The 12,317-nt window shown below is 44.7% G+C and overlaps 1 protein-coding gene across 4 annotated transcripts in view; it reads left to right on the forward strand.

Moving 5' to 3' along the window:
* TAMM41 (TAM41 mitochondrial translocator assembly and maintenance homolog) overlaps positions 1-10,050 on the forward strand; it is a 58,422-nt gene extending 48,372 nt beyond the window's left edge. For 2 of the 4 annotated variants that reach the window (XM_008062210.1, XM_021714563.1), the window contains exon 8: positions 9,912-10,050. In XM_008062210.1, coding sequence (XP_008060401.1) covers positions 9,912-9,988 — 77 coding nt within the window. In that variant the 3' untranslated portion in view covers positions 9,989-10,050. Of the gene's footprint in view, positions 1-7,972; positions 8,683-9,911 lie in introns of those variants that run through there. The other 2 variants (XM_008062211.1, XM_008062209.2) reach the window with 2 other exon arrangements.
* The last annotated feature ends 2,267 nt before the right edge of the window (positions 10,051-12,317 follow it).

A 12,317-nucleotide genomic window follows, 5' to 3' on the forward strand; every position in this document is an offset into this window, starting at 1 on the left:
TACCTACTATGATTTTTTTTTTTTGAGTTAGGGTCTTACTCTGTCACCCAGGCTGGAGTGCAGTGGCACAATCATGGCTCACTGCAGCCTCGACCTCCTGGACTCAGGGAATCCTTCTGCTTCAGTTTCCCGAGTTACTGGGACTACAGGCACATGCCACCACTCCCAGCCAATTTTTTGACTTTTTGTAGAGACAAAGTCTCACTGTGTTGTTGAAGCTGGTGTCTAACTCCTGGGCTCAAGTGATCCTCCCACCTTGGCCTCCCAAAGTGCTAAGAGTACAGGCATGAGCCACTGCATCTGACCCATTCTGATTCTTAATCTCTTGGGGTGTTATTTCTGAAAGCTTCTTAGGTCTTTATTTTTCCCCCAGCACGCTGAAATCTCTCAATTATATGCTTTGATGTGAGTCTGTTTTTGTCTGTTTTACTGAGTACTTATTGGGATCTCAGACTATAACCGTATAAGAAAAATCTAAAAAAATTTTTATTTAATTTCATCCCATCTGTTTTCTCTATTCTCTTTGTTTTTTGGTGGAGGGGGGGATTGGAGTCTCACTCTGTTGCCCAGACTGGAGTGCAGTGGCATGCTCACAGTCACCACAGCCTCAACCTGCTGGGCTCAGGCGATCCTTCCACCTCAGCCTTCAAATAGTTGGAACCGCAGGTGCACACATCCAGCTAATTTTTTAATTTATTGTAGAGATGAGGTCTCGCCAAGTTGGCCAGGCTGTTCTTGAACCCTTGGGTCAAGCAGTCCTCTTGCCTCAGTCTCCCAAAGTACTGGGCTTACAGGCATGAGCCACCATGCCCAGCTTCTATTCTCTTTCTAGAACTCCTTTTATCAGCTATTGGACCTCCTAGATCAGTCCTTTGGTTTTCTTTCATCTTCTTCCTTTTTTCTTTTTCTTTTCTTTTTTTTTTTTTTTTTTTTTGAGTTGGAGTCTCACTCTGTCACCCAGATGGGAGTACAGTGGCCGCTTCCGGCCACCGCAGCCTCAACCTGCTGGGCTCCGGCGAGCCTTCGCCTCAGCCTTCCGAGTAGTCGGAACTACAGGCGTGCGCTACCATGCCTAGCTCATTTTTTATTTATTGTAGAGACGAGGTCTGACCAAGTTGCCCGGACGGGTCTCAAACCCACAGACTCAGGCAATCCACTCACCTTGGCCTCTTAAAGTGCTGAGATTACAGGCTGAGCCACCAAGCGCGGCTGTCTTTTCTTTTTTTCTTTTTCTTTTTCTTTTTTTAGTTGGAGTCTCACTCTGTTGCCTGGGCAGGAGTACAGTTGCATGCTCATGTCCACCACAGCCTTGACCTTCTAGGTTCGGGTGATCCTTCTGCCTTAGCCTTCTAAGTTGCAGGAACTACAGGTGCATGCCACCATACCTGGCTATTTTTTGATTTATTGTAGAGACAAGCTCTCATCAAGTTGCCCAGGCTGGTAATGAATGCTGGGCTCAGGCAGTCCTCTCGCCTCTGCCTTCCAAAGTGCTGAGATTACAGGCGTGAGTCATCGCACCCAGGCTGTTTATCTCTTTGCTCTGCTTTCTGGGAGGGTTTCTCGTCTTTAGCTTCCAACCTTTCTTTTGAGTTTTTATAATTTTCAGGGGCTCTCTTTTTTGTTGTTGTTCTCTGATGCTCTGCTTTTTTTAAACATCCCATTCTTGTTCATGGGTTTAAGCAATAAGGAAATATGTTTTGATATTGCCAAATTGCCCTCCCAAGTGGCCGTACCAATTCATAGTCCCACTATCAAAATATGAGGATTCTCTTCTCTCTCCATTCTTTCCAACACTTGGCATCACGGGTGATTGACTTTTCCAATTCAGGCCTTCTTCATGTAACTATCTGTTGAGCACCTCTTGCGTGCTGACCACTCAGAAACAAAAGTGAACACAATGTCATCCTGTCTTCTAAGGGCTTGTATTCTAAAAGGGGAGACAGACGTGTTAATAGAAATTTGCAGTAAGAGGGAGAAATGGCACAGAGATAGACCAAAAAGGGAATGTTCTTTCAACCTGATTCTGATCCTTAGATTTTTGATTGCCAGGGATCAGGTGTGTCACACTCCTTAATGTCTCACCACCCACCTGCTTTTGGTCCCCAAGAGCACAGTATTGCCCTCCTGAATCTTTGGAAAGATTCAACAAATATTCAGTACCACTTGTGCCAAATCTACTGAACTAAAGATGTTCCTCCCACTCGGTTATGTAACTTTGCATTTCCAGTGAAGATATTAATTTAATCTGTGTTCCTGCTGGTTTATCCTGGCAAGACTGAAGGTGAGGTACTTTTGTTTGTTTGGGTGATTCAGGCTGTTAATCTGTGTTTTGCATGCTTGCTTCTCTCTTGCCATGATCCTCCTTGAGTGAAGCTTGGTGATTTGATGTTTTGATTTTTGGCTTCCCATGCTGTAAGGAGTCATTCGTATTACTAATTTTTATTTTAGCTCTGTTAATGGTGTCATTGTAGGTTTATTTGTTTTTAATCCCTTTTTCTTTTCTCACTCTGTCACCCAGGCTGGAGTGCAGTGGCGTACTCACAGCCACCACAGTCTCAACCTTCTGGGCTCAGGTGATCCTTCTTCCTCAGCCTTTCAAGTAGCTGGAACGACAGGCATGTGCCACCATGCCTGGCTAATTTTTTTATTTATTGTAGAGATGAGGTCTCACCAAGTTGCCCAGGATAATCTTGAACCCCTGTGCTCAGTCCATCCTCTCACTTCAGCCTCCCAAAGTGCTAGGATTACAGGCATGAGCCTCCATACCCAGCAAGTTCCTTTTTCTTTAGAAGTGCTTACTAAACTGTTAACTAAAATGAAATGATATGTCTGAGATTTGATTCAGAATAAAAAGTGGTGGAGGGGAAGTGGGGGTAGGGAGTAGATGGCACAAGATTGGCCATGAGTTGGCACGTTGTTGAAGCTGGGTAAGAATACATGAGGATGTATTATACTCTTCTGTCTGTTTTTTTTTTTTTTTTTTTTTTAGTTTGAGTTCTCCAATAAAAAGTTTAAAAAGACCCATCATCATCACCTCTGGACACCTCCAGTCTGAAATGAGCCTTTGGTCCTCTTTTCACACCTTCTTTCCACTCGCCAACAGAGGGCAGTAGGTCCTAGAACCTGCAGCAGAGATTTTCTTGTGGCTCTGGACATGTAGTGCTTGCTTCTCCTCTATCGATGCCACATTGGGTTGTGTAAGCCCAGAGTGATGGCATGTATGCAACCTTGCACTGAGGTGGCAGAAACTGAAAGTGATGAACAGCCCTTCAGACTCTGTGGGTTTACCTGCGTTGTGCCCAGCTTCTCTGTGTGTGGTGGCTGTGGGCTGTGACAAAGGCTGCCTGGGGTTTGTGAGTCCCAGAAACTAGCGTTCTAATTACAATTTAACCACGATGACTTGGGCAAGGTTTTCTGAGTTTTAATTTTATAAGTATGTCTACCCTACCAGATTGTAAAGATTTTTATTTTATTTTATTTTAGATTCAAGGAACACATGTGCGTGTTTGCTATAGGGTATATTGCATACTGGGGGAGATTGGGCTTCTCCTGTACCCATTATCCACATGGTGAGCACTGTACCTGATGGGTAATTTTTCAGCCCTCGAAGGTTTTATCTTAAGACGTAAAAGCATCTAGCACTGTGCCTGAACTTTCCTCTTTTAGTATCATTACCTAGAACTTTCCTGATCTTTCTTTAAAATAAAAGCCTCTTTACCCTGACATGTTCAAGTGGTGTTAGCCCCTTACCTAGGTCTCTAATTGAAATAAACTAGCAGTGGTAGACCCTGAGTGGCTGGCACACCCACAGCAAGCCTCAGAGCCTCTGTCCTGCACCTTGTTCTCTACAAGTCCTTTTGTTGTAGTCACGGCTCCCTCTGTTCTGCCTTGCTTTTTGCCGTGTCCTTCTCCTGACATTTCCAAAACTCTACCTTTATTCAGGTTTTCAGCCAGCTAATATATTATCTGAAGGATGAGAAAACCCCAGCATATTGGCCTAGTTTTTATTCCTTTATTGCCATTCTTACTCCTCCCCTATGCAACCTCCTACTCATAACTAATGTAAGCTTGGGTCAGAAGATATGGATTCAAGGCTCTAGTTGTTCATTTCTTCATTCTTTAACTTTGGTATGTGGTTTAATCTCTTCTGTGAAGTAGTGGGAATACTAATACCTAATTCACAAGGTGTTTCTGAGGCTTAAACAAGAGTGTCCAGTATGTTACCCAGCAGGTGGTTTATGAACTTGGATGAGTCTAGGTCTGAATATCACTGTATTCCTGGAAAAGAGGGAAGCCAGGCATCTATAAATGCCTCAGAGGATTGCCCTTCCTTGTAAACTGTGGTAGATAACACTCGGCGTGTTCTCACGCAGTCTGTCACTCTGTCTTTATTAGTTCCCTTGAAATTCCCTGACCATCACATACACTCACGTTCAAATGTGAGTAGAGTATTGCTTCCAAAACCAGATGCTATTTTTATTTTCCTTTAATCTGAAAGTTGATTATTTGGAAAATCATATTGACTTCTCTTAGACTGCGCTGTTAGTAGAATAATGTAGTTCTCATCAGGGAGCAGATCAGCAACTGAAGCCAGCCAAAGACTGTTAGCCTCCTAACACTTGCCTCTCCTCCTTTCATGGTAACAGTGGATGGCATCACATCTCAGATTGGTAACAAAAGACCAGCTGAGTAAACTGTCATATGGTGAGCAACAGCCTTTATAGAGTTTCTAACCTGATTGGAGAGAAGCAGAGCTATCTGAGTACTCTGGTGTGGGAACAGGTAGGTGAGAAGTGGGGGAGTTTAGTGATTAGACTGAGAGATAGCAGGAACCAGACAAAGAAAGGCCTTAAAAGCCATGTTAGGGAATTCAGAGTTCTTTTGAGGGTAGAGGGAGGCCACTGTAGGATTGTAGAAAGGCCATTCTAACTAGAGAACAGAGAACAAATGAAGGGAGATAAAGCTATTGCTAGGGAGACCAATTAGATACGCTGCAGCCAGCGAGGTAAAAGCCTGCCTGAACAGACAGAAGTACAGGCAGAAGAGAGTCGGCCGTATTTAGGAGGGAATGACCAGGTCTTGGTAGCAGAAGGAATATGGGAAGAAAACAAAGCCAACTCCCAGGTTTCTGCTTGGGAAGCAGGGGAGCTATTCCCTGAGGTGAGGGAGGTTGGGTGAGGATGGTGAGTTTAATTTTTGAAATCTAACTTTCTTTTTTCCCACCTGACTTTCTGGTCAATCAGAATGAACTCTGGGGCAAATACACATTTACCTCTCTAGCTTCAAAAGATTCAGCTGAATTAACAAGACAGGTTTAGTCTTGTTCCTGAAAGGATTCTGGCATGCCTCCTTTGATCGTTACCAGTCCTTTCCTGGAACAGAGTGGATTATTCATTGTCCGCTCCTTCTGATCTCTTACAACTAAAACATTTCTTCCATTTTTTGGTACTTATATATTTAAATAAAAAGAACTTATAATAATATTCAAGATTTTTCTGGTAGTTTGCTTATCACTTAAGCCTGAAAATTCTTAAGGTAAGTTTTGCTTCTGCCTCAGAAGAGGTTTTCTTTGTAGATATGTCTAACTGTGGTTGGAAATTCATTGAAAGAATGTTTTGGGGATTACTAATTTTATCTCCTGGAGGTCTGAAATATAAAATTATAAGAAGATAGACGGCCGGGCTCGATGGCTCAGCCTGTAATCCTACCCTTTGAGAGGCCAAGGTGAGTGGATTGCCTGAGTCCACGGGTTCAAGACCCGCCTGGGCAACATGGCGAGACCTCATTTCTACAATAAATCAAAAATTAACCGGGCGTGGTAAGCGCGCACCTGTAGTTCCGGCTACTTGGAAGGCTGAGGCGGAAAGGATCGCCGGAGCCCAGCAGGTCGAGGCCACGGTGGCCGGGAGCGGCCACTGCACTCCAGTCTGAGTGACTGAGTGAGACTCCAACTCGAAAAAAAAAAAAAGAAGACAGAAACCTTGCACAGCCTAGTCACATCTCTGTCTTACATTGTTTCCTGGAGAATTTTGTCTGTCATAGTCCCATCTGTTTAAGGTCCACAGGGAGTTCACCATGTTACGTGTGATTAGCTTTGCTGTAGGTCATGTGAAACAAGCTGGACATCAGCTGAAGAAAAACCTGAGGAGCCATATACTGAAGTAGGTTCCTGCCTGCTTCTGAAACAAAATGCTGATGTTAGATACTAACTGGAGTTCATGATAACTAGCTTCTGGTAAACAAGGACCCCTCTAAAAGAGGTGCATCTAAAGAGATGTTGCATCTTATCTATTGGGGAAGTAGCAAAGATGACAATGATGGGAAGACACTGTCAAGTTTCTTTTAGCAGGCTGTCTTCCCTCAAAGGGAGCACATTCCAAATGGGCTCTAGGATGTGCAGAATTCTTACATCACCATACTTTTCTTTAAAAAGGAAGCAGAAGCAAAGAGTAAACTTAATATAGGCCAAATAGAAGTCTGGGTTGTGTACTCTGCGAGGGCAGAGACAATAACTGTTGCTCATTCTGGTGTCCCCAACAACTAGCTTAGAGTCTTGCTTACATAGGTGCTCCATAAATACTTGATCAGTGCATGACTGAATGAATGAAATATTCTAAATCTTCTGGTAGTAGACAGAAAGTGCACAAATCATAAGTGGTAAATTTTCACAAAGTATCACCTCGTGGACCTAATGCCCATATGGAGAAATACAGCCATGCCAGTTGCCCAGCTCCCTCCTTCACCGGTCACAGGCACGGCTCCTCCAGGAGTAAGCGCCAGCCTGACTCCCAATGCCATGGTTCTGTTTTGCCCATTTGGGGCAAATATGTCCTCTCTTCTGTCTTTCCTTATAGCATCCTCATAGCATCAGTGAGAGCGATCATGTTATTGGGAGTAGCAGTAGTTTATTTCTTCTCAGTACAGTATTCTGTTTTACAAACATACCACAGTTTATCCACTCTCCGATGGATGGATACTTGGGACTATTGCAGCAGAAGTGCTGCTGCGACAGTTTTTGTACCTGTCTTTCCGTGAGCGTACACGTGCATTTCTGTCAAGTGTGTGCTTATGGGCAGAATTCCTGGATCATAAAGCTTGTGATTGTTCAGCTTTAAGATACCACCACACAACTGGCCAGTATTCCACTTCCACTTGCAGAGCTCCTGTTGTAGCACCTGGCCAGGACCTGATAGATTGTGTCTTTTTCATTTTAGACACTGCTAGGTGAACCTTGGCATCGTGTCAGGGTTTTAATTTACATTGTCCTGAGACTAAGGAGGTTGAGCATTTTCTAGATGTGTTTGTTTACATATCCTCTTTTGTGAAGTTATCTGTTTAGTCTTTTGCTCATTTTTCTACTGAGCTGTCTGCCTTTTTCATACGAAATACCCTATGTAGTCTGGGTGCGTGTCCTTTGTTGGAGATATGTAATGCAAAAATCCTCTACTCTGGGGGCTGCTGTTTCACTCGCTTAACGGGGTCTTTTCGTGAAAAGAATCACTTAATTTTGCGAGGTCTGGTTTATGCATTTTACCTTTTATAGTTAGCAGATTTTTGTGTCCTGTTTTGGAAATTTTTGCCTATTTGAAATGTATGAAGTTTAAGTCTCCCACCTTTGTTGAAGTTAGAATATTAAGGGAGAAAGGACCCTTCAGTCTAATCTGTTGTTCCTTATCCTGCTGCAAATCCAGGATCCCTGTGAAAACCTCACTGAGACTCTGGACAATACTGAAACTCTGTGCAATACGCACATCACAGCAGATTTTCCTGCCGTTCCAGGGAGCGCCCATACTGACTTTCAAGCCTATCCGTGGACCCTTGGTTAGAGAGCCCCTAATCTAATCCAGCCCAGTCAATTTGCAGATGAGGAAATTGAGCCCAGGGAGGGAAGGGAGTCACACTGTCAGTTTGCAGCCCAGCTGGGATTAGAATCCAGGTCTGTTGACTCCTATCCCGGTGCTCTTTCTCACAGAATTCCCTGCTGCAGTCTTTGAGACTGTCTCGCAGGCAGCACTATCAAAGGGAGAGTGTTTTCAGCCCAGGGAGGTCCCTGTCCACGAGCGGCAAAAAGTGACTACATGGTGACACTCGTCTGCTTTATGCATTGGCCTTAAATGTTTACGCTCCAAGGAGTCTATGACTGAATGCTTTGAAACTGAGCTGGGAGTTATCACGGTCTGTGCATTTTCCTCTAGCTGTGACTCAGCACCCTGGGGTTGCTGTGCTGAATCTTACCGTGTGCAATTACCTGTATTCTGCTTGGTCTTTTGGTGGGTTCTTGCTGGAATTTTTAAAAGCACCTTACGTAATAAGTTTCCAGTCTCAATGCTCGAGTGGGTGAGGCTTTCCAGAATGGTTGCTCCAGGGAGAAAATTAAAAGGGGTGGAGGCAGGGAAAGGAACTCTGAGTTTCTTGACTAGGTTATGTCAGGTTAGAAGTAGTCAGCCAGTAGACAAGCCAAGCCAGAGTATCTAGAAGTATTTGTTAATGATTTTACTGCTACCTTGCCACTGTCTGCAGTAACCTCTTCAAAGGCTCTAGATGGACTAGGCAGTTTACAGGTAACAGGGTCAGATATTTTCAAGAGATCACTCAACCCATACCAGGTGCCTCCAGAACTAATCCTGTTACCTTGTCAGCATCTTCACCAGAGTGTACCCACCAGGGGTGTACGTATCAGACTCAGCACAGATTCCAGTTTGCCTCTCAAAATGAAAAAGACTGTTCAGATCTTTGGGCCACACCCTGAAACGGACTAAATGATCTCACTCTCAACATAAAGGAAGTTGAGTCCGTAACAACGTCCTGACAGACAACATTCCATGTATTTTCTTCTTTCCCCTAATCCCCCAGAGAGCCTCTTCTTTGTTTTCATCTCATACCCGAGACTAAGTAGGTAGGGGTGCTGGAGGGCCAGTATCTGAATGAGGTGCATTTGTCCATTTACTGAGCACCTACCATATGCTAGGTACTGTACTAGGTGATGGGAAACAAAGATGAAGGACCTGGTCGCTGTCTTGAGGGAGCTCCCTGTCGAGACAGTTGCACCAGTGAGCACAGGTGTGGTGGTGCCAGCCTGGGGTCTAGGGAGGCACTCCTAGAAAAGAAATCTGAGGCCGGGTTCGGTGGCTCAGCCTGTAGTCCCACGCCTTTGGGAGGCTGAGATGAGTGGATTGCCTGAGCCTGCAGGTTTGAGACCCGCCTGGGCAACTTGGCAAGACCTCATCTCTACAATAAATCAAAAATTAGCCGGGCGTGGTAGCGCATGCCTGTAGTTCCAGCTACTTGGAAGGCTGAGGCGGAAGGATCACCGGAGCCCAGCAGGTCAAGGCTGCAGTGGCCGGGAGCGGCCACTGCCCTCCAGTCTGGGCGACGGAGTGAGACTCCAACTCAAAAAGAAAAGAAAAGAAATCTGAATGGGGATTCCAAGGCAACTAGGCAGAAAGTGATGGAACAGCACTTATCACAGGCAGATACACAATTACATGGAAGCAGTGACCTGGGGAGTGGGGGTGGAATTCAGGCCTGGGAGAGAGAACAGGAGCCAAGGGTGCTCAGTGGCATAGAGAATCTTGTCTTTGACCTAATTTTCTCCTCCTTTTTAAAAGAACTACTAAATTCAAAGGCCACCAATGTGCTTGTAATTCAAAAGGTTCACTTATCCTAATAACTAAGTACCATTGGCATCCAGATCCCTAAAACAGAGATGCCAGAATCAGAATTGTTTCCCCCCACATGGGTCACAGTGACCTTTAATCATCTTCAGCTTTCTGGTCTCCTAGAGCCCACCACTCAGCTCATCACTGTCTCTCCCACCAAAGACAAGTCTCTGGTCAAAATATCTCTCTGAAACTCTGAGTATCCACTAGACAAGCCTCTGTTTTTTTACCTTCTCTTCTTTTCTCTTTTAGGCATGAAGAAGTCAGTGGTTTATAGTTCACTAAAACTACACAAAATGTGGAAAGGGTGGCTGAGGAAAACACCCTGATTTTGCTTGCTATTGTATATATTATGTACAGATGAATAAAGTGTGTTGTCCCTTTTGACAGACCATGTTTGTTACTTTGACCCATCGCTTGAATTTGAAGATATCCTGGTTTGTGTAACACTTGATTTTTTAAATATATGCATGAGCCATTTACCCAGGTGGGACCCTAAAATATTGGAGGACTCAGCATCAGATGGAAGGAGTTTTCTCCATGTACAAAACCATGTGGGTACTGCAGAATAGCTTTACCTGTGGCCTGCATTCCATGGGTACATGAGAGTCAGAGACATGACAAGTTGTTGAATTCTTGTGAACATGCAGCCTGGGAGGCTTACAGATTGAGGAAGCTTGGCTTTCTCTGCCTGACTTGTCATATTGCTAGTCTCCATTCTGTTCATTCGCAAGTGTCACATCCATATTTTCCTGGATCTAGGCTTTTTACATTTCTCTTTATTCTCCGCAGAAGTATGTGGCAGAATGACTTGTGGGTGAGGAGCCAGCACCTTGCAGCACTTCCCGTTGTAATAGTTAGAACATGTTTGGGCAACAGGAAACACACCCCAGAGTGCCTTGAACAGCAAAGGACGGATCCATTTCCCGAGTTTCCTTCCATCTCTCTGCTCTCTGCCTTTGCAGCACTGGCATTATACTAAGGCTGGGTCCTCTCAGTGATGAGATCCCTGACAATAACTTCAAGGACCATACACTTCCCCATCCACATTTGGGGAGACTGAGAAGACTCCGTTCAGAAATCCTCTCAGGAAAGCAAGAAAATATCCAGGTGTAGTGGCTCACACCTATAATCCCAGCATTTTGGGAGGCAGAGGTGAGAGAGTTGCCTGAGCCCCAGGGTTCAAGACCAACCTGGTCAACTTGGCGAGACCTCATCTCTATAATAAATCGCAAGATTAGCTGGGCGTGGTGGCACGCACCTATGGAAAGCTGAGGTGGAAGGATCATCAGAGCCTGCAGATTGAGGCTGTGGTGACTGTGAGCGTGCCACTGCACTCCAGCCTGGATGACAGAGTGAGACTTCGACACCCCCCTCCCCCAAAAAAAAAAGCTGGCAATCTTTCCAACAGCCCCTAGCAGGCTTCTATCTGGTTTCATGGAACTGGGCTGATGAGCTCAGGCCTGAGCCATCTGCCCAGCCCTGCGAGGCAGCTTCCTTCCCCTGGGGCTCCAAGGCTGCGGAGAATGCCTGAACAGAAATTGAGGAGGAAGGGCTGTTGGGAAGCAGCCGTCCCTTCCACCTCCCAAGTCTCACTAGTCTGTTCAGTCGAACCTTAGCTTGTCTCTTTTTCAAATTGTCTCTGCCTCTATGTTTCCATTGCTCAGTACTCTACTGCAGACTTTTAGGATCTCTTCTGTATTTGAACAGTGTCTTTCTCCTTAATCCATATTAGAAGCCTCATAAATCAGGGAAAAGAGCACAGACTTAGGATTTGACCACCCTGAGTTGAATCTCATTGCCACTCCTGACCAGCTGTGTGACTTTGGGCTATTTAGTCTCTTTGAACAGTTTCACCATCTGTGAAATAGAGGTAAATAACATTACAAACCTTGAGCTGTGCTGGTCTGTGCACTAACGTCTGTGAAGCACTTAGGACAATGTCTGGTATATGGCGTTCATAAATACCACTGCCATTATTCCTTTGTGATATATATATATGTATATATATTGTTTTTTTGAGTCAGAGTTTCACTCTGTTACCCAGTCTGGAGTATAGTAGCATGCTCACGGCCACTGCAGCCTCGACCTGTTGGGTGATCCTTCTGCTTCAGCCTTTCAAGTAGTTGGAACCACAGGCATGTGCCACCATGTCTAGCTAATTTTTGTATTTATTGTAGGGACAAGGTCTCTCCATGTTGCTCAGGCAATCTTCTCGCCTCTACCTCCCAAAGTGCTGGGATTACAGGTATGAGCCACTGCACCTGGATATTATTTTCTTCTATAAATGTTTTTGTCTGTCTGTGTCAGGTTCTTCCTCAAGAAGCCAAAATGATTCCCCACTGCTTATAGAATAAAAGTAAGAATTTCTCATCAGTCTACTCAAAACCTTCTGAAACCTGACTTTATTTTATTTTAACTTCTGCCCCCTGTATCTGGTAGAGCTTTTTATGTCCCCAAAATAGATGCTTTACAAAGTAGATACTCGGAGCACAGAATGTCCAGGTCATTTTCCAGATGTGAAGCCTGAGGCCTCTGGAGAGGAAGCGGCTGCCTGGGGTCATTACATATGTAACATAGCTAGGACTTGAACCCAGATCTCCATACTCCAATCTAGTGCCTTTTCCCACACACCCTGCAACTTTCACAAATGGTGAA

Source organism: Carlito syrichta, unplaced genomic scaffold, assembly GCF_000164805.1.
Source record: "Carlito syrichta isolate Samal-C Ts95f unplaced genomic scaffold, Tarsius_syrichta-2.0.1 Scaffold305672, whole genome shotgun sequence".
NCBI classification, from domain to species: Eukaryota; Metazoa; Chordata; class Mammalia; order Primates; family Tarsiidae; genus Carlito; species Carlito syrichta.